Source organism: Dermacentor andersoni, chromosome 1 (assembly GCF_023375885.2).
Source record: "Dermacentor andersoni chromosome 1, qqDerAnde1_hic_scaffold, whole genome shotgun sequence".
In the NCBI taxonomy this organism is placed as follows: Eukaryota; Metazoa; Arthropoda; class Arachnida; order Ixodida; family Ixodidae; genus Dermacentor; species Dermacentor andersoni.
Window position 1 is genome coordinate 403,883,082 of NC_092814.1, and position 23,069 is coordinate 403,906,150.

The window sequence follows — 23,069 nt, forward strand, 5'->3', positions numbered from 1 at the left end:
AAGGGGTTTGGTTAGCGCTTTGTTGCGAACCCGAAATACCGACAAATTCAGAGCTTGCCAAGATGATTGAAGCAATTGAGACTAAACTGGAAGCTGAATGCAGCCAATTTGCTGACGACATTCTCGGTAAATTTCTGTTAAAGTTACAGTCCACTGGGCTTGGTGCTGATGAACTAAAAAATCAGGTTGAAAACCTGGAAGCAAGTATCAGTGTCTTAAATAACATCGTTGAAAAAATGCGGGATGGAAAACTCAAGCTTACAGCTGAGAACAAAAAGCTCATCTCACAGAACAAAGCACTGTCTGAAAGGGTGGCTGAGATGGAACAATACTCTAGAATGAACAATGTTGAGGTCAGGGGCGTCCCCTTGACCCAAGGGGAGAAATGCATCGCAGTCATGCAAACCATTGGCACTAAAATTGGGTGGCCGGTAACGGCTGCTGACATTGATGTTGCTCATAGCGTCCCTACAGAAGTGCAAAACAAGAAAATCATCGTGGCTAAATTCTGTTCCCGCACAAAGGATGGATTTGTCAGCAAGGCACATAAGCTTCACCTCAGTGACATCGGTGTGCAAGCTTTTGTTGAGAGCGCGGTCTGCGTCAATGAGCACTTGACGCCACGCTGGCTTTGAAAAAACAACACAATTTCTCTGGATCAGCAACTGGCAAATCTAGGCTAGAAAAGCCGAGAAAATCAGAGTGTACTGCATTGCTGAATATTCAGACCTAGTGGTCATTAACTAATCCGCATTAAGTTTGTGCCTCGCTTAACCCCTTTCTTCCATCATGGCGTCATATTACACAACGAGCGAATATAAATGACTTCCTTCAGAATAGTAATCGCTCTCTTATTCATTTCAATGCGCGCAGCCTCCGCAAACATCTCGATGACTTCCAGAATCTGCTTTCAACACTTTCTTTCACGTTTTCAATCATTGCATTCTCAGAGACCTGGCTTAGCGAAGATCATAAAAACTTGTACTGTTTCCCTTCTTATAAATCAGAGTATACACACATACAGTACTGTAACTACGGTGGTGCAGCTGTCTATATCTCGTCTGGAATCCCGTACAAAAGAAGAGCCGACCTCACGTTAAATATTCAAAACTGTGAATCAGTATGGTTGGAATTCGACCCTAACTTTCTTAACAACGATGAAAGAAACTTCATCTTTAGTTGCGTTTACCGTTCACCTTCCTCTTTAATTCCAGACTTTTGTATTTCTCTCGAAAAAATAATGGCAAAGTTATCCACGGAGACTAAAAATTTCATAATTATGGGTGGTATGAACGTAAATTTCATGGAGTCATCCCCGAGCTCTGTCAATCATTCGTCTTGTTTCCAGAGTTTTGGTTACGAATGTCTTAATAATATTCCTACTCGCTCAGTTCTTGGTGGTTCTAACACTCTAATTGGTCATGCATTGTCCAATCTTTTGAATCCACCTGATGCAGGAGTACTTGAAACTGACATTACTGACCATTTTCCCCTTCTTCTGCGCACTACATCTGCACATTGCTCCTATTCCAATTCTTACACCAAAGTTGTTTTTAAAAAAAATTGTTCTCAGCAGCTGTACCTCACGCTGACTGGTCTTTCGCTCTTGACAGCAATAATCCGCTGGTAGCCTTCTCGCGATATATAACAAAGTTGATATCATACTATCATACGTACTCTCAGATAAGCAAATGCAGAAAGGTGGCTTCACCTCAAAATCCCTGGGTCACCGAAAGTTTGCTAAAGGCCTAAAACTAAACACTAAAAAAATAAAAGAATAAAAGATAACCATTCAATATAAACCTACATGCGCGGTACAAGAAATTCTGCAACACACTTTCTTCACGGCTTAAAAAAGGCTAAAACCAAATATTATGAAGGAAATATACTTAGATATGGTTCTGATGTAAAGAAAAAAATGGCAAATAGTGAACTAATTTTTCAATAGGAAACAAGGAGCTGATAGCATAACTAAAATATCCCACGATGGTAATACTTATTTCGAACCTCTTAAGATTGCGGATGCTTTCAGTAATTTCTTTTTTGCTAATAGCTCCACTCAAGCTCAACACAACTTATACTCACCAAAGCGCCTTCCACATACATTTTTTATGTTTCCAACCACTCCTGATGAACTGGTATCAGTAATGAACAATTTAAATATAACTAGTGCTGGACTGGACAACATTCATCCTGGTGATCTTAAATTAATTTCTAAACCAATATAATTTGTACTTTCTGAAATTATTAACATCATGTTTAGAACAGGCACCTTTCCTCGCGAGCTTAAACGTGGTAGGGTTATTCCAGTTTTTAAGAAAGGCGATCGCTCATCAGTATCTAACTACAGGCCAATCTGTGTTTTACCCTTTTTTAGCAAGGTCATCGAGAAAATATTCGAAAAACGATCGATCCAATACTTGACCAAATTTAATATTCTTTCACCTGACCAATATGGATTTAGATCCGGTTACTCTACTGACCTAGCACTTGCATCTCTGTCTGATCAATTAAAGAAAGCCATTGATAACGGTAAATTCGCAGCATCCTGATTTGTAGACTTTTCAAAGGCATTTGACAGCATTCACCACGAAATTCTTTATCTAAAACTAGGTCCAATTGGTATCACAGGTCCTCCTTTACTACTATTACGCAGCTACTTACGAGACAGATACCAGGTTGTTAGCGTTTCCGATGCCCATTCTAAACCTGAAATGACTAATTTAGGTGTACCACAAGGATCTATATTGGGCCCGTTACTCTTTTTACTTTATATTAATGATCTACCTAACTGCCTCACATCTTCTAAATGTATACTAGTTGCCGATGATACAATTGCTAATTCTGGCGAATGTCTGTCAACGGTAACAACCAAGCTTAATAGTGATCTTTATAACTTGTTAGAATGGTGCAAAATCAATAGACTTACCATCAAGCCTACTAAAACAAAATTTATTTTATTCTCATCCCAAAATAAATCATCGCTATACATTCCGCCCATTTCCACTGGTTACCATTTATTACAAGCAAGTGAAGAATGCACGTACTTAAGTGTTATTATTGACTGTAACCTAAAATTTCATCGCCGTATAACACATATTAAAAAGAATTTATCACATGGAATACGAATTCTCATCAGGGCACGTCCATCTTTTTCCCGACGTGTGTTGATCTCACTCTATTTCGCGTTTGTACACTCTCACATTAACTACTGCATAACCTCCGGGGGTAACACGTACACTACTCACCTAAAACCGATACAAACTATCCAAAACCAGGCAATTAGAATAATCAGTCAAATCCACACACCGCCAATGCTAAACAGTTACTACAAGCAAATAACATTCTAGACGTTGAGCCCTTGTCAAGTACAGCCTCGCCACTCTTCTTTTCAAAACAATAAATGACAAAATATCATTATCGCTAATTCCTATGTCGTCTCTAACAAACACTAAGTCATTTCGTTTTGCGCTGCATAATAACTTCATTCTGCCCAAAGTGCGCCCTAATTATGGGAAACAGACAGTTCACTTTGCAGCCATATTATCATGGAATCCATTACCATTTATAATAAAACTCCTGAAACCCCACCGATTTTATGATGAATTCAAAGATTTTCTGTTATGTGATATGTAAGTGACACTATGCATTGTACAATCCGATTTTGGTTTTAAACCTGCCATTGTTATGTACTCCAACATGTAATTAATTTCTTTTATTTAATTTTTCTTTCTCTTTCTTCCTCTTTTAATTTCGTTTTATCTAGTTCCGAAATATTGCTTACTGCCGTTATATTGTCTATTAATTACTTCATCTACTTAGATTTGTATCTCATTATTTATCATTACTGCAATTGTACCAAGTTAGCTGCTGTTGCTTGCCAAATGAACTTTTATGTTAACCATGAACAGGAGGTCCCAATTCAGTTTTAACTATGGGACCTCCTTCTGTATACCACTATCTGTATATTATATTTATGTAATAATAAAAATTGATTGATTGATTGATTGATTGATTGTCTTTATTTATTTGCTGTACAACTACCACCGTTAATTTCTACCTCGGACTGGGCCACGTGAAATAAAGTAACTTTGCTTTTCCCGACTCACAGAATAAAACAATCTTGTTTTTTTCTAGCCATGTAATGGCCCGAAGATAATTCCGCATTCAGGAAAACAGGAACGAATCCAGCAGCTTTAGTTCTGGCCATGCACAGTACATTTGTATAAAAAGCAGTAAAATTTACTTCAGACAAAGCTTCTTTATTATAATCATTAATTACTAGTTGGTTTGTTGAACTAACCACTGGTCAAACTTCATTGCAGCATATCAAAAATACAACCACGGGCTCCACGTTGTTTCTGGTGCTTAAATGAGCTTTTTGAAGCACAACACTCGGCGTAGCACATTGAACGCATTGGGCATTAGAGATTGTAGACCTTGTCTTCCTTTTGCAGAGTGATTCGTCTGCTTTGCAGCCCTACAAAAGCTTCGAATACCAATATGAACATCAGTGAACGCTGGTAAAAGCAGGCACACACAATAGCTGTCTGTTACTTGTTCATTGTGTGGTAATTTACATAATATATCCCAAGCAGTCACACTAGAAGACGTGCCCCAAAATAACTGTCTTGCCTTTCAAAAAACACAAATGTCAGCTGAATTAGTAGCGACTGCACTAAATGAATGGGCTCAAGCTCACGCCACAACCCAGGCATTTATTTTGCCTCAGAAGAAGTTGACACAGCCTCACGTTCACGACGCCTCGTTTTGTAGCTTGTCGGCACACCGTCACATGGTAACTTGTGTAAAAACTTTGGAGAGCACGAGCCAATGGCCTTGCGGTAGAAGAACACGTGATTGCTTTATATGTATCACGTGACACGAAACCGGCGCATGTGGTTCTCGCTCAATTTAACTGGCAACATGCCCGCCGGTTGCAGCATACTTTCGTGCAACTTACACTGGACTATGCACGCCCTAAGCAGCATCGCCACTGGGCTACATTTACCAGTTTTCGTTGCAGTACAATAAAGTGCCATTAACGATGCCATTAACAATGAATTATCAGTTTTTACTCGAAACTTCTTCAGAAACTTTGACGAACGCTCTGTGCAAACTAACTACTAAGTACTAAAGTTCACGAACTAACTCAAAAATATGTTCCAAGACGCACTGTCACTTCTAATCGTCAAGCCCCATGGTATACCGGCCATATATGACGCCTGTCTAACAAAAAAAAGCGCCGATATTGTGCAGCCGGGCTATCACAATGTAACGCACACTGGGACGCGTACAAGACTTCCGCTGATGCCTACATAACTGCGCTTAGGTAAGCAAAAGATAACTTCCTTTCTAACACTTTACCATCGATACTATCTACCAACATTAAAAATTTTGGCGCGTCATCAACCCGCATACCGAAGAATCTATTAACTTAACTGACGCGTCAGGGGACCCTATTCCGGCTCATTTATGCGCATCAGAACTTAACGAGACCTTTGTTCGGAACTTCTCGCGCACATCCAACACCAAACATCCCGTTCCACTCCGTTATAATTTCCCAACTATACTTCAAATTTTTATCGATTCATCTCGCGTTGCTAAACTTAATAATGCCCTAAAATGTCATTCATCGCCCGGTTTTGAGTGCATTCATGCTAAACTAAAAAAAATACTATTGTCTTCAGTTCCTCATTACTAACAAATATATTTCAGCAGACTCTCGATAGTTCGATTCTGCCAACACAATGGAAAGTCGGGAAGGTGGTTCCATTATTCAAATCAGGAAATAGAACATCCCCTAGAAATTATCGCCCCATCTCGCTCACTAGTACTTGTCGCAAACTATTAGAACATGCCATCTTCCCTAACCTTGTGCACTTTCTCGAGTCTAATTCATTTTTTACACCCGCCCATTATGGCTTTCGTAGGTCATTTTCTTGCGAAACACAGCTTGCCAGCTTCACTATCAAACTTCACCATATTTTAGATCGCGCATCAAAAGCTGACTGCCTTTTCCTAGATTACTCGAAAGCATTCAACAAGGTATGTCACCGCTTATTATTTCTAAAGATAACCCAACTGAATATCGACTACAATGTTCCAAAATGGATTGAATACTTTCTTCTTAACCGATCGCAGTTCGTTTACGCTAATAATTTTAACTCACCTTTCAGCGAAGTTTACTCGGCCGTGCCACAAGGGTCAGTGCTTGGACCGCTTTTATTTCTTATTTAAATCAATAATATCCCTTCCATTGTATCATCTAACATTCTTTTGTTTGCTGACGACTGTGCTGTTTTCCGCAAAATAATATCCCCCGACGATGCTAACATTCTTCAGCGTGACCTCTCTAACATTTCTCTTTGCAGAAATGAATGGCTTATGGAACTTAATACTAATAAGTGCAAAATTAAGCGAATATCAAGAATTGCTAACTCTCCGCGTGTGTACTACCTAAATAAGGTTGCGTTAGAAGCGGTTAGTTCATATAGATACCTGGGTGTACATATTTCTGCTGACCTTAACTGGACGCGCCATATTGAGTACATTAATGACAAAGCTAACCGCATGTTGGGCTACGTGCGCCGTAACCTTTCCAAAACTCTATCTTCTTTCAAATTGTTGCTTTCTAAAACATTAATACACCCACCGTGGTTGCTCAGTGGCTATGGTGTTAGGCTGCTGAGCACGAGGTCGCGGGATCGAATCCCGGCCACGGCGGCCGCATTTCGATGGGGGCGAAATGCGAAAACACCCGTGTGCTTAGATTTAGGTGCACGTTAAAGAACCTCAGGTGGTCGAAATTTCCGGAGTCCTCTACTACGGCGTGCCTCATAATCAGAAAATGGTTTTGGCACGTAAACCCCATAATAAAAATAAAAATAAAACATTAATACGTTCTAATCTGGAATATGCCGCCGCAATACGGGATCCGCATCATGAAAAACTGATAACTTTACTTGAGCTGGTTCAAGATAACGCTGCTCGTTTTATCCTGTCCAACTTCAACCGTACCGCAAGTGTAACAAACATTAAAGCTAGCCTTTCTATACCTCTTTTAGCATGCCGCCGGCAGACAATTCGTTTGAGACTTTTTCATAAACTATACCATCACACCATGCTACGCGATTCCCTCATTTTTCCCCCCAGATACGTGTCAAATCGCATTGGTGATCGTCACAAAGTTGGCATTGAAACATGCAACACTAAAACTGCATTTCAGTCTTTGCTGCCTTGTACATCACGTGAATGGAATCGTCTTGCCGCAGATATCGTCGACATAATTGATAACCAGCATTTTTGTTCTGCACTAGCTAACATTGTATAGCAGGAGGATCATACTTGTTCTGTAATATGCATTGTATCTGTTTATGTATTTTTGTCTTGTAACCACTGCCCTCTTTAATGCCTTTGGCCCTGAGGGTTCAATAAATGAAATTAAATGAAACTTTAAGAAATGAAATGTAATAGCTTTGAATGAATGACACACAGCTGTAAGTATTGTTTACCCAACAATAACACTTTCTATTATAGGAGCTCAAAAGCACATACTTATGGCAAGCTAAATGTTAATATTTTTTTTACCAAAAGTGCTCCATATGCTATAAAGTAAGAAAAAAATGCTGAAATTGTTTTGCTTGCACGTTCGGACATATATAAATACGAATTCGCGATGACTATATAATAAAACTCGGATGGAATGCTTGCGAAACACCAAATATATGCAGCTACTGCGCGATCATTGAGCAGCTGCTGAGGCTATCCACAACGGATAGATTATAACAGGAATAGCATTCTTGCAGCGTCAGAGAAGCCAAAAGGCGCCAAAAGTACTTTTGGCGCCTGCAACGGTTGAATAATCACTGAATTAGCTCTTGAAACACTCAATCGCAGCAGAAGGCCAACGTGGCGATAGATTAAAATCCTTACCTCTGTGGTGGTCTTAGCTGGAGCCTGTCGTCATAGTGTTTGTCCTGCAGCTCTCTGAGATCTCCGATAAGTTGGATGAAGGATCTGCAATTAAACATGACACAAACACACACAAACGCATCAAGAAACTTACTCAAGCAGCTCAAATAATAGCTTCTGCAGTGGATTATTTGGCAAACGCTAAAAATAACATCTTCCATTTAAAATGACGCTTTTATATTTCACTGGCACCGACACGTTATGTGCACACGCACAAGCCTCGGATAACGTTCGCCTCTTCCAAATCACATTTGCCACAAGTCTGAAAGTGCGCCGCAAAAAATGTAATGATTCATTTCGCTCAATTCTATTCCTTTTTTGTAACATCTATTGCTCGTAGTCGGCCGATCCCGGTGCATGATAACGTGAGCGGATAACTAGGGCCGCTCTCACTACTGACGAAACGCGAAAAATGAGTAGCATTGGATTAAAAACGTTTCATTATAATGGTCTTTTGTTTGTCGTAGTAACGCGTCACTTACGGCGACAGATGGGTGGATGGATGGATGTTAAGAACGTCCCCTTTGGAACGGGGCGGTGGGTTGCACCACCAACTTCTTGATATTACACTGCCTAATGTCCTTCCGAGGATAAAAAACAAAAAAAAGCAATAAAGACACCATGAACTTCCACAACCAAATTTTATGCCGCCTATTCTGAAATTTGCTTTTGCACGTCTCCGTTTTTTTTCGTTTCCCTACTTTTCTTCCACCAATGTTCCAAAACCCCTCTTACTAATCTTTTTTGCGGACTTGTTTACTTTTTCCCTGCTCTCGCTGAACCCAAGGGCTTCAAGGAAACCAGTGTGGTGTCTAACTCGACCTCTGGGCACTCGTCTTCATGCTAATAAAACATGCTCCATCATTTCACTAGCTTTACCGCAGCAAGCACATGCTTCTTCTTCCTTCTTATATCTCGCTTTATAGGTGCGTGTTCTAAGGCATCCCGATCTCGCTTCGAAAAGTGATGAGCTTCCCTTTGAGTTATCATAAGTTGTTTCTTTCCTGATTTCGTTTTTTCCTCTTAAGTAGTAACTTATGGCCGGTTTGTTTTCCATTGCCGCCACCCATGAGATTATTTCAGTCTCTCTGACTTTCCGCTTGACGTTATTTCTTGCTGTGTTCCCCACCCTACAGGCCGCATTTTTGCTGGTAAGCTTCCTAGTTCTTTTCCTCCACTCTGGATCAATGTTTTTCTTGTACAGATACCTCAACACTCTCCCAGCCCATTCACTTTCTTCCATATTCCTCAGTCCTTCTTCACAATCAATTTTACTGTGAGCTTCCTCACTTCAAGACTAGCCCAGCCCATATCACCCTGCACAGCTTCATTTGTAGTCTTCCCGTGAGCGCCCAATGCGAGGCGTCCTATTGACCTTTGGTTCCCATCCAGTCCTGATTGTACCCCTTATTTCAAGCAAACAACCGCATTTTCAAAAGTAAGTTACACCTTTACACACTTACACCTTTCCATCCGCAGCACATCATACCTATTGTAATCCCATAGCGACATGTACTTCCTTATGGCTGCATTTCTCTTCCCCTTTACTGCTATTGTTTCTTCCTGCGTTTCCATGTATCTATTGCCTTCGTTTATCCACATACGAAGGTATCTATATTCTTTTACCCGAGGTATTTCCTGGCCCTGTATTGTCACTGTCTGTTCACTGGTTTCATTGAATACTATTACACCTGATTTCCTACACTCAAATTCAAACCTAAATTCCCGCCTTCCTGTCCACAGATATCAGCCAGACGCTGCAAATCACTTTGCTTCTTAGCTAGCAACACAATGTTGTCCGCGTAAAATAAGCCTGGAAGCTGCTGAAACAGGTGGGTACTTTTGTGTACCCGCCTGTTCGCATGACAGATTAAACCCGACATTACTTCCTTCTAGCGCCGTCTCCACCTTCACCATGTACATCATAAAAAGCAGTGGAGATAAAGGGCACCCATGCCTCAGTCCCTTGTTAATATCAACTTTCTCCTCGCTCCTAATACCTGAACATTCAACGCAAATGGCAATTTCTAGGTAAATCTCTCTCAAAAGCTGTAGACAATAGTCACCTAAGCCTTCTCCTTCCAGAATATCTCACTAAATGTTGCGGTTTTTCATTGTCATGCGCTCCTGTAATGTCTACAAAGGCCACATATAACGGTTTGCTTTCTACTCTTGATATTTCAATACACTGAGTAAGAACAAATAAGTTATCATCCAAACGCCTACCTATTCTGAAGCCATTCTGAAGTTCTTCCAAAATGCCATTATTCTCTTCCCATGCTGGTAGCTTTAGTTTGATTACCTGCATTGTTAGCCTGTATATTACCGATCTAATGGTAAACTGTCTGTACGAGTGAATTCTATCTTTCTCCCCCTTAACTTTATAAATTAAATTCATTCTACTTTGTCATCAACTGTCTGGTATTCGTCTAAGTAATAAAGTTTTTTCCACTGTTTTCACCTGAGCTTTTTCACTTTCTGCTCGTAGTTCATTAATCAGTCTAACGGGAAGCTCATCTGGCCCTGTGGATGTGCGCTTAGGAATTTTCTCTTCGGCTTTCTTCCAGTTGAAATTTTTCAGCACCAGCTCCTTTTCCATATGGTTCTCTTTCATGCTCTTTTTTTCTTTAAAAACAACCTCGTCATTGCCTTGGAAAGGTTCAGCTGTTATTTCTCGGATTTAATTTAATGCCGCTTCCCCTTCCAGTATGTTTCCCTTCCCCTTCCAGGATATGTTGTATTGCTGCTGACTTCCTGCCTAATAATTTCATGTGGTTCCAAAATATTCCAGGCGCGGACTTGTATTTCTCCCGCATTTCTGACAACGAACATTCATTTCACCTTTTATCTTTGCTTGAACCGATATTTAAACCATAGACTCCCGGTATATTCCCCATTTACTGACCCTTTCATCCTGCGGCAACTGCGCCTTCTTTGCCTGCCTGTGCTCTGGTGATGCTTTCTGTCGTTCAGCTTCTCAGGTGAGTGCATGACCATGCACCTGACATGCGCGCTGCGATCGTCCCGTTATACCTTGGTCGGCTATAAAAGCAACACTTCCCAATAAAACTGCATTTTTCTTGTTTCGGCTATCTTGCTGTTGTCACGTCCTTCGCGGCTCGGATACGTGGCGTCAGAAGTGGCTACGACGGTCTAGCTTCGGCAGCGGTGGAGTACGAAATATGGAACGGCTGCAGGCACCGGAGCCCCTGCGTCTGGCGGGGAACGTCTCGGCATCGTGGAAGCATTTCGAGGAAAAGTATGAGCTCTTCCTGCAAGAAACGGAAGTGAAGGACCAGCCAAAAAGTGAGGCTTCGAAAGCTGCACTCCTGCTGAGCATCGCGGGTGACGAGGCGCTCGATGTATTCAACAATTTCAAGTTCGAGCCGAACGAGAGCAAGGATGACTACAAGACCTTAATACAAAAGTTCGACGCCTACTGCACAGAGGTGACCAACAAAGTGCACGAAAGATACCTCTTTCGCACGAGGACCAAAGCGGAAGGAGAACCGTTCGAAAATTTTCGATGTGACTTAAAGAAACAAGCCTCGCAGTGCAACTTAGGAGCATCGCACGACTCACTGGTAAGGGACCAAATTGTCTTTGGTACGAACAACACTAAGCTACGGGAGAAGAGCTGGCGCGATTGAAAGCGGAAGATATGTGCAAAATTACAGAGTCTGTCGCACAACAGAATGAGGTGTGGCGCAAAGCAGATGGCTGCGTCAATGCCATTTCTAGGCGCACAAACGAGAGCAAGGTCAGCAGGGAACAGCTGCAGTGCCGGCGTTGTAACCGCAAGCACAGACCGAAGCAGTGCCCAGCATTTGAAAAAAAATGTTATCTGTGCCAAGGTGTCAATAACTTTGCTATATGCTGTGGAAAGTCGAGAGAAGTGATTGAAGTCAACAAACTTCAAGAGAGCGACTTTGATGTCCTAGATGTCTGCAGTAAAGGTGAAAAAACCAATCAGTGGACTGTAAAAGCTCAAGTTAATGGTCAGGGAATTTCCTTCAAGATAGACACGGGATCACAAGCCAGCCTTTTGCCATTTTCAGTCTATCGGAAACTGCCATCAAATGAACTACAGCCGACAAGCACAGTGCTGCGGGCGTATAACGGCGATGTCATAACGTGCTTTGGGACAGTGTCGAAAATTGTGCGTGTTGGAAATGCCTACACTCCGGTGAAATTCTTCATTGTAAAAAAATGGTCGCCAGCCCATACTGGGACAAGAAGCCAGTGAGTCCTTGGGACTGGTTTACCGTACTGTGGATGCTGTGAACGCGGCTTTATATGGTCCTCTGAAGGATTTCAGACATGTCTTCGAGGGACTTGGCTACCTGAAGTAGCCCTATGACATGGTCCTGAAACCAGGAGCAGTGCCGGTTGTCCGGCCAGCTCGTCGTGTTCCTTTGGCCCTGGAGGAGCCTCTCAAAAATCAACTAGAAAGAATGGTGCTGGCTGAAATCATCGTGAAATAACAGGAGCCTACTGACTGGGTGAGCCCCCTGGTACTTGTGAAGAAAAAAGATGGCAGTCTACGAGTGTGTTTGGATCCTAGGAATATCAACCAGCAGGTGAAAAGGCAGCATTTTTCCCTCCCTAAGCGTGAAAACTTGGAAGCTAAGTTAGCGGGCGCCACGTACTTCAGCTGCTTCTATGCCAACTCTGGCTGCCACCAGATAGCTTTGGATGAGTAAACTTCGAAGATATGTACTTTCTCGTCGCCTTTTGGTACATTCCGATTTTCGCGTCTACCGTTTGGAATATCGTCATCACCAGAAGTGTATCAAAAACAATGACTCAAGTTCTAGACTGGCTACCGGGTGTACTAGTATACATGGGTGACATTTTGGTGTGGGGTTCAACGCGGCGAGAGCACGACGAGCGCCTAGTAGCTGTCCTGAAAGCAGCCTAAAAAGCTGGCTTAACCTTTAATGCACAAAAGTGCAAGTTCGGCGTCACAGAAATCAAGTTTCTTGTTCACATGATAACTTCAAATGGTATATTACCGAACCCAGAGCTCGTTAAAAGTATGATTGAAATGCCGGAACCAACAAGCAAGCCCGATGTTCAACGCATGCTGGGAGTGCTAAACTACATCGGAAAATTTGTGCCGCGTCTGTCTGAACGAACTGTGTTGTTGAGAGATCTTGTCAAGTCACACTCAGATTTTCAGTGGAATGAAAACCACGCTAGGGAGTGGAAGAGCGTAACACAAGATTTGGCCACAGCTCCCATGCTTGCTATCTTTGATGCTCAAAAGGAACCCAAGATTTCGTGCGACGCTTAACGGGATGGTGTAGGAGCAGCTCTGGTGCAACGTCACAGCGATGAATGGCGACCCGTAGCATACGCATCACGCGTTCTCACACGGGCAGAACAGAGATACGGTTAGATTGAAAAGGAGGCCCTTGGCATTTGCTTCGGATGCGAAAAAATCCATCAATTCGTCTACGGGCGAAAGCTACTCATAGAAACTGACCACAAGCCATACGTGTCGATAGCGGAAAAAGCAATTGATGACATGCCACCCCGACTGCAAAGGTTTTTTTCTTCGTCTGTTTAAGTATGACTTTGTTCTACGCTACATTCCGGGAAAGAACCTAGTTCTGGCTTATGTGTTATCACGATCCACGGCTGATAACTGCAGCAGACAAGACACAAACATGGACGACGTGGAAATTCACACAGTGCAGTCCCTAGGTTACATGGTGACGCCAATGACAGAGCGCGAATTGCGGAAAGAAACTGCGCGCGACAGCTACCTGCAGGTAGTGGTGGAACGTTTGTCAAGGAGCCAACCCGTTGAGGGTGAACTCAAGCCTTTTGCGCAAGAACTATCTGTTGTGAATGCGATACTTTTTAAAGGCTCCAAAGTAATCGTACCCCAGAGCATGCGAAAGAAGATCTTGTCCAGAATTCATGCGGAACATCTTGGTGTTCAAAATAGCAAAGACATGGCACGCCGCCTTGTTTTTTGGCCAGGCCTTAACAGTGAAATTGTAGCGCTACATGCAAGCTGTTCAACCTGTAAGAAATATGCTTATGTGCAAGCAAAAGAACCTCTACTGATGCGATCAGTTCCCAGATGCCCGCGGTACAGGGTTGGAGTGGACATATTTTTTTTTGCTGGAGACTCCTACCTTGTCGCTTATCATGCCTTCTCGAACTTTCCAGAGGTCCAAGAACTCCAGGACACTACCTCAAGTACTGCGATAGCTGCACTAAGCGCTATCTTCTCAAGATATGGCGTCCCGTTAGAAGTTTGCACGGACAATGGACCTCAGTTTTCGAGTTATGAATTCGCCATGTTTGCACGAAATTATGATTTTTCACATGTATTTTCTAGTCCTCATTACCCGCAGCCAAATGGGTTGGCAGAAAAAAGTGTACAGATTGTCAAACGCATCTTGAAAAAAACGCAGGAATCCGGGGATGACTTCTGGCAAGGACTACTGGCTTATCGCTCAGCTCCACTCGATGATGGGCGATCCCCTGGTGAACTGTAGCAAGGGAGGCGCCTGCGAGCCAATCTTCCCGACTTCCATGAAGTACCCTGCACTGAGGTGAGGTGAAGAAGCACTGCCAGCACGCACGAGGGAAACCTTTGCCGAGGCCTTCTCGAGGGGACGTAGTACGGCTGCGAGGAACGAGAACGTGGCCCGGAAAGCGAGGGTAAGAGGCATGCAAGCTCCAAGGTCCTACCAGCTGGTAACTGAAGAAGGACAAGTTCTGCGGCGCAACCGCAAACACCTCATACGAACGGATGAGCCGTATGCTGAGACGAGCAGCGAAGACGGAGACGACACAACCGAAGCGAGCACGCCTGTCGGCACGCCTGTCGAGCACGCCTGATGGGGCACAACAGTGCACAGCCAACATAGAAGGAGGGCCAACACCGGATTCTGTGCAGACCCCAGCTCAGAGAAGGTCGTCCCGGAACACTACACTCCCGCAACTCCTTCACTATGACGAGGCATTTAATGAAATTGCTTAACTAATCTGTCAAGAGTCTGTTTTGTTTGTTCACACGAAAGGATGTATCAGGCGCGTGCATGACCATTTCATTTCATTTCATTTATTGTACCTTCAAGGCCCGAAGGCGTTACAGAAGGGAGTGGAACTAAACACAGAGCATGTGCAGATGACAGAGTATAATAATAACAAGAAAAAAATTAGGAAGTGCGGATTAACAAAAGTATTCTTCAATAGTAGTTCTAAAAGCAGATGTATCGGTTATGTTTACAATTGAGGCCGGCAGATGATTCCATTCATTGGTCCAAGCCTGTAAGCCTGTAATTCAAGTGGATCCCGTCTCGTTTAAAAGCACCACACCTTCTCACTTCCCTATTTACTTCGACATCCTCGAAACCTTTCTCTCGGTTCATTTTCCATATCGCCTCCTGAGCAGCCACTACGGCTCTTTGTACGTGACTGTGACGTACAAGCACCTCCGGCACCCTGCACACCACGATCTGCACCTGAGGGGACACCTCGCGCAAGTCGTCCACCCCCTTCGCCAAGCACTGGGCTAGTCCTGTCCCTTTCCTGTTTAGGACGCCATTTAGCCCCCCTGCTACTATGGCAAGGTTGCACACGCGGGCGTTTTCCCCGAGCTTGGTTTTTGCTCGCTGCCGGTCAGAACGCAGTGTCCGCCCTCAAAACGTTCCTACCGCCACTCTTTCATTGCCTTTCACCCTCTCCACAATTGCTTCTGAGCACTTAGCCAGGTTTGAGTTGCCGGCGATAATCACCATTTCACTCTCTCCTACCTCTCTCTTCGTCCCTTTGTACTTTTCCGCGTGATTCGCACTCGACAAGGGGCACTGACCCCAGCGCTCCTGCTTTTTGTGTGCGGCGCACTCAAGGTAGGTGCCGCTCTTTCGAGCTACCTCCTCCCCACGATGCACGCATTCCACGTGCTTTGCTGCCACTCCCTCTCCTGTCACATCGGGAGACTGCGTTCCATTGTCACGACCATTCTCGTTCCCAATGGCGGCCCTGTTCAGATTTTCCTCAGCTGCTTCAAGTCTTTCTACCACTACCATCCGTGCTTCACGCTCCCTCTTTAGTTGTTTTAAACTCTTCGACCTGTTTGACAAGGTCATCCTGAAAAGCGTCCCTTTTCTTCAGCCTAGCATCGACATCACAGTGTGTGCCGATTGACTCGATTCCTTCCCCATTCTCGTCCGTCCCCTCATCTGCCTTGAGGGACCCCCCGCATATTGCACGGTATCCCAGATTTCTTGCCAGATATTGCACGGATCTTTTAATGCAAATACTATAGTACTATAATACTATAATAGTGCAGGGCACGTGCCTTCTAGCAAAAGCCGATACGCACAGGATCTAAATCCTGAAAATGTTGCAAAGTAATTCTCACCAATGCTTTAAAGGAATCCATGCCGCACAGACTTAAGGCATGACACGTTTCCGCACGAGTTCTACCACACAGCCATGCTCTCGCTTTCCTAGCAAAACAATATTCCCGATACCAAAGAATACACAGTAAAACCACTAATAGCTATTAGTCTTGCCACTTCCAAGCTACCATTTAAAGGCTATAAAGACTTAACGTCCCACCCACTTGCACGTGTTGAAGCACGTAGCGCGATAGGAGGCTCTGACTGTCCTGCAAGACCAAACGTACACGAAACACACTCGCGCACACGAAAAGAGAGAGGCAAAAAAGTAAGAATACCTTATTATTATTACAAGGGTAAAAAAATCAGCATAGCAAAAACAGAAGCAAGCTCAAAGCATGCACAAAAAAACTTATGATTTCGTCGCCGCCACGGAGCCATGAAAAGCATGTTAATTCGCCACAAAATATCACGCTTTGTCACCAGCGCCACCTGACCGCAGCGGCGGAGTGGGCATGTCAGCGACATCCGTGCATCTTACCTTACAGATCGCGCTTTTTCAGAGTCGCCTGGCAGTAGCCCGTAGCAGGTTTCGACAACCGGGCGGTTTCGGCTTAATTGAGAGCCCGCTACTGGCACGAAAGAAAACCTAATTCGCAAGCTTCGACTAATAGGGCCCCATTTTGAACGACTGCTCGGGCCGTGACGTAATTTATCTCGGTGTCGTTAACAGATAATCTTAACCTCTTCAGTTGCTTAGCTCAGATTCTTCGAGGAACTATCGTTTGTTAGCTAGCATTTAGGTGGCTAATTTTTGCCGGCTACCACTAGCTGGCATTTTGTGTATCAGGAGTAAAATAAGTATCTTTTGCGAGACTATTCATGCGTTATTGTACTTTTTCAGATCCGCCAGCGAATGATCAGGGAGTGTAGCTCTAAGATTTGAAAATCAGTGCTCGCTTATCAGGAATATTAGACACCCCAATCATGATCAGAAACCTTGATAATAGAAGTCGCATAATGAAAGCACACATACATCCGCCGTATCCGAGCTTGAGCCAGTGAAACAACAACAAAAGAAAGAAAAACAAGGAAGAAAAAAAGAAAAAAGGAACGCTCTCCTCCCAAGAACTCGAAAGTGCGAAGCATACTTCCCCGCAGTAGTTTGATATTGCACCCTTGAATTTTAGGATGAGTGACGAAGAAATTAGATTTTAAAATGTGTTGGTCATTTCTATGCTCCAAACATTTTTGCAGTTGGCTGCACATGAGACTGCAACGTGCACTGCAGTCCTCATATCAAGAATCCGGAAGTGCACAAATCATACGGATTCATCAAAAAGACTTGTTTCAGTTAGGCAAATCGAAAAAGAATCACACTTCCTATTTCACAGATTGCTTCCAAGAAACATGTTTCGGCTCCGTGTCACTGGAAAGATGCCAACTTTTACAGGCGTTACAAATTCCATTACTAATAAAGCCGTCCATTAATATAAGTGCTTTCATAAGTAGTAGTTATCCTCGTTTGCGAATGATGATTTGCGCTAGAGCGGTAAGTTACATCGAGTGAACACGGACGCTCACTCGATGGGCTTGTAAGACCATGCCGTACCTTTGCCTGAAGTTCCGCAAGCGCTGACGGTGCTCATGTCAACAGTTCCCAAAGCGTTCCTTAGCGGCTTGGAAGGCTTACGGTCCCTTCTCTTCTCGGAAAGAAAGTCTAAAGCGCTGATTTAGCTTTTTCGGACGACGGTAGCGAAGAACCCTTCGCCGCTCAGTTCAATGAAAAATCGGCTATCCTTACAAAGAGTGTGCTGTATGAAAAAAGTCGTTGGGGCACTCCTTATCTGAAGCACACAAAAAAATTTAAAAAATAAGTAATAGGGAGGAAGAGTCAACACTAAGGGACAAAACTGAAAAAAAAAATACTATACTTCTGAGCACTCAAAATGAAATTAGATGAATGCATAAGCGACCACCAGCCTTTTTATAGAAAGGTGTAAAGGTTATTCGAGCACATCACATTAAAGGATGACATGTACATCGAAAAATATCAAAGTGGTGACGCGTGCTTATATGCAGATGCTTGGCGAGAAAAAAAAGGAGAACGCTAATTGCGTTAACAACTGCAAGGAAAAAAAAGACAGCTACAAGCAAGGATAGTTTCTTATTTGCCTATTGAATATGACACAGTAAGGAGTGGTCGAAGAAACGCGTTGCGAACACGAAATTTACGCTTGAGACAGGAAATTTGTACCTGGGCCCCTTATTGACAAAACTCTCTTACGCTAAAAGCGTTCGTGACAGCCTATAGTTATGTAGGACATATTATTAGCCAAGGCAATCAGCCAATGAAAAATAGCACTTACGAACAAAAAACTTTGTGAATTCGGTCCCCTGATCCCTAAAGAAGAAAATAAAAACGTCCATTTTACAATTGTTTTGTCTCAGTAATAAAACGCAAAAGGAAGCTAGCAAACCTGTTGTGAAATTATCGCATACGTCTTATATATACGAACAGTCTATGCAGGTGAGCCGGTAGAAACAGAGAGTAATGCGCCGCCGTGCGTGGGGAAAACGATAGGTTCACGGGAGGCAAATGAAGAAGCGGCTAGCCGAGCTTGGTTAGGGGAGGCCCACTTACTGCGCGGGCTAAGGGACGCTGATCTTGACCCGGGTCCCCTGGTTTCTGTGTTTCGAGTCTTCATTAGCAAACTCGAGCCTACTAGGGCCACCGATTCCGTTAGAGATGCTGAACGCGGGAATATTACGGTGCTCGCGGGACGTAAATTGGGCTGCAGATATATAGAACTTGAGTGGTGCTACAAGGTAAACAGAACAAGTATTTAATTTCAACAGTGTCGATCGGTGGACCGATCTTCATCAGGGTTTACAAAAAAATGGCAGTTCGGCCCTCGTAGTGAAGACACCAGACCGGGTGCCCGGTCATTCTCAGATACATTAAACCGAGAGAGACAGTTGTGACAGTGATTGATTTTCGGCACTTTGGCTGATTTACAGCTGTCTTTGGCAGCTGTAAATCAAGAGGAAGGCGGAGTCTCATGTATGTAGAGCAAGGAGGACAGTGAGAAAAAAAAAAAGGAAGAAAGAGAAAAGGAAGAAAAGAAGAAAAAGAAAAAAAAAACACACAGGAGGAGGGAGACGTAAGTCGGAGAGTGAGGGGGGCGGGAAGTAGCGGCCGCTAGGTTCCCGTTGACCCGAGGCAAGGAGGGAGAAATCGGTCGATGCGCAGCACCAGCGCGCGTGCTACCGTTGTAGCGGGAGAGAGGGCAAGTTGAATCGGGCGGCAGGGGGCACAATAGAGAAGCGGTCCAGAAGGAAGACCGAAGAGCGGCAGCCTTGTGGAAAGAAACACAGTGTCAAAGTACACATATACAAGGCACGGTCCGTTCCGGCAACTCTGTGGTCCAGCTACGGTGCGAAAACAATATATAGTCCCAAAAAGAATATATGCGTGGTATTCGCAAAGCAAGTGCCCCCCTGGGCTTAGATTTAGGGAGCCGAGTTAAATCGCCTCCTTGTGGTCCTGTTTTTGAACGTTTAACCGACAACTGACATCAAGTCGGCTCGTACGTATTCCAAGAAGGGGCAATAGGTCACTCAGAATGACCACTTGAGTGGCAGGGTGCAGGAAACTGAATTTATTGGTTTTTCGCTCGCCCCCTTCAGGCGCATGCGGAGGGATGAGCAAGCAGTGAATAGCCAGCGTCTCAATTTTAGAGTACAGAACATGTATTCGCGTTTCCCATGCACTCTCATGGCATATCCCGGAGGCGCGTCAGCCGCCCCGGACTCTCATTAATTCCTTAGACGTACGTTGGAAATTTATGGATGAAAAAAGATTCTCTCTGCTCACGTGCACGGATGTGTTGGAAACCAGATTGCAAGAGCACAACGCTCACGCGTTCTAAGGAGTGATCTGGCAGCCGAACGTGCCTGGAGAAGGGTAAATTCGGGATGCTTTTCACATGCGCGCGGTGATTGTTGAACCGCAGGCGGAAAGGGGTCTCTGTTTGCCCGATATATTCCTGCTTACACACCTCGCATCGAATTTTGTACACGACGTAACTGGAATCACACTGAAGATTTTCGTTAATTTTATATACGAAGGACGAGCTCGATGCCTCAGCCGTGTCTGTTGTTGTCATGTGACGGCATACCTTGCAACAAGGTTTCCCACACGGTCGACAGCCCTTAGGTGTGTTGGACTTCTGTGTCCTCGCCCTGACTAACAAATCTCTTAAATTTTTGTGTCTTCTATACACAACCCGAGACGGCTGCTTGAAGGTAGTAGCGAGTCGGATGCTCTGTTTCATGATATTGAAATGACGGTTACAATATATATATATATATATATATATATATATATATATATATTGTAAAGTTGCTATGCCGATGCTGCTACATACGTAATGATTCACTGTCGCGATTCGGAGGTACAAAGCTGCGAAGGCTATTTTCTTGCTTTCGCCGTAATAAACGTGAAAGCGTTCATTTAAAGAGATGCCAGTCGCACGATCCTGGGAATACATTTAAATAATATTACCGGGAATGTCTGCGCTGAGCCGAATTTGTGACGCCGATCGCCATAAGTATAGTGCACTGTAAAAAAACATCGTAGGAAAACAGAACAACAAAAAACTGCGAATTTGTTTGGAATACAGGAAATTCCTTTGAAATAAAACTACAAAGGTTCTTTCCTTTAGAAAACATTTCTCTATACATGCTGAGAGTGTTTTCGTGAGTTTAACAAAATTTTTATACCCAGGTGGACTGAAATCTCCTCTTCGCTCACATTTCTGTATGTCTATCAACGGAATGTTGAACTGGCCGTTAGCGTTGCGCATGCCTTTTTCTATGTCATCGCCATCCATCGTTACAATTGTGCGCCCCCGTTCCCCCTCCCTTGTGCATTGTAGCAGGCGAGAGCGCCCGCTAGTTGAACCATACCTCTCTGCCTTTTTTCAAATAATTTTTGTAGCCTGACCATTAGCGCAATTGCAGGCAGAAAGAGCCCGTATTGGCAAGAAGCTCCTAATCTAGAAACGGTCGCACGACTAATTTCATCCGTTCCTGATATTAGACATATTAATAGCCAGTGGCAAACAGAACTTACAAAAGTAAGGCTTCGCGCATTCGGCCCAAGTTCTAAAATACACGCGCAAATGCATTTTTTTTTCGGGAAGAAAAAAATCACAGCTGTGCCATACCGGACCAGTCAATGCCACACAGAACATGCTTCGCATAACTGTGCCGGTCGCGAAGTGCTTGGTGTCTTCTTACCATATGATTTTATTATTGCCTTCCTGTAGTACACATCAGCATCAGTACCTGTATTTCCAAAAATCTCTTATGCTTCAGTTGCTCGTAAGAGCAAATTGCAGCCAATCCTGATGCTGGACATATAATTAGCGATGGAATGCGGCCAATGGCAAGGAACTTAGGACTTGAAAGCCTCGTGAATTTGACCCCAGTTTTCTAGGGCCTGACCAAGCAGGTGACAAATCATCGCGAGTATCATCAATCCACAGTAATCAATTGAAGAGTGCGATTGTCTGCCAATGCCTGTTGCTGGTTGTACAAATGTAAACGCCTTGGTGAATTCTTTGTGAAATCAAGAGTGGCAAGAAAGCTCATCTTATCGAGATTGTTCATACTCAAGGGTAAAACGGGCGCCTACCAAAAACATAAGAAGAAAATTTAATTAAATTATGGGGTTCTACGTGCCAAAAACACGTTGTGATTATGAGGCACGCCGTGGTGGGGTACTCCGGAAATTTGGACCACCCGGGGTTCTTAAACGTGCACCTAAATCTAAGTACACGGGTGCTTTCGCATTTTCGCCCGCATAGAAATGCGGCCGCGGGATTCGATCCCGCGAGCACTTGCTCAGCAGCCCATGATCGCAGCCACTAAGCAACCACGGCAGAAGCGAAACCGTTTCGGCTCTCATACGGGGGCCTTGTTCACTTGTGAACAAGGCCTCTGTAAGGAAGCCCGAACGTCTTGGTTTCTTTTCTTTTAATGTGTTTGGTCGGCGTTCATTTTACCCTTGGCTATGAATTCTTTGTCATTACACTTGACGTTAAAGAAAAACGAAAAACTCTTCTGCTTGCCTGCAGTATCTTCAAATAAATGAAATAAATAAATAATGAAGGCACATCCAAGTTTGCAATTGCATGCTGTCGACGTATCAGATAATCCATACTTCTCTGTGGAGGAGGATGCATCGAGCAAGCTCCACCCGTGCGCCTCGTTTCGGGAAAGACACGACGAACAGGCGACACAAGCCTGTGATCCATCTCGCGCACGATGCCGCACAATGTTTAAAATGCTAATTTAAGTACTTCCAAATACATCTTTGTGCCCAAATTTACTTCTGACAAGCTCCATTTAGAGCGTCGCTGTCCACGTTTTGCAACGCCGTGCCAAAGCATTTGATAGATCAGCTGTTTCTCAAAGCCGTGTCCACCTTTGACTCCCGCCGTGTGCGCACAAAAAGCGCTGGCCGAGTTCCGCAAACTACTTTTTTTTTACCAGCAAATTAGTCTGTCAGCGTGATTTTTTTTCACTGTGATTGCAGACAACAATCATGCGAGATTCCTGCCCATGAAGCAGGCAGGCAGCTTCTATGCCTTGCACACGGGTGACGTGTGTACCCGTGCACGTACAAAGAAGAAGAGAAAGAAAAAAAGCAAAAAAACA

General features: G+C 43.8%; 1 protein-coding gene across 1 annotated transcript in view; it reads right to left on the reverse strand.

Annotated features, from left to right (window-relative positions):
- LOC126518611 (cGMP-dependent protein kinase, isozyme 1-like) overlaps positions 1–23,069 on the reverse strand; it is a 648,418-nt gene that overhangs the window by 169,511 nt on the left and 455,838 nt on the right. The window contains exon 10 of the mRNA XM_050168386.3: positions 7,936–8,019. Within this exon, the coding sequence (XP_050024343.2) occupies positions 7,936–8,019 (84 nt within the window). The remainder of the gene's footprint in view (positions 1–7,935; positions 8,020–23,069) is intronic.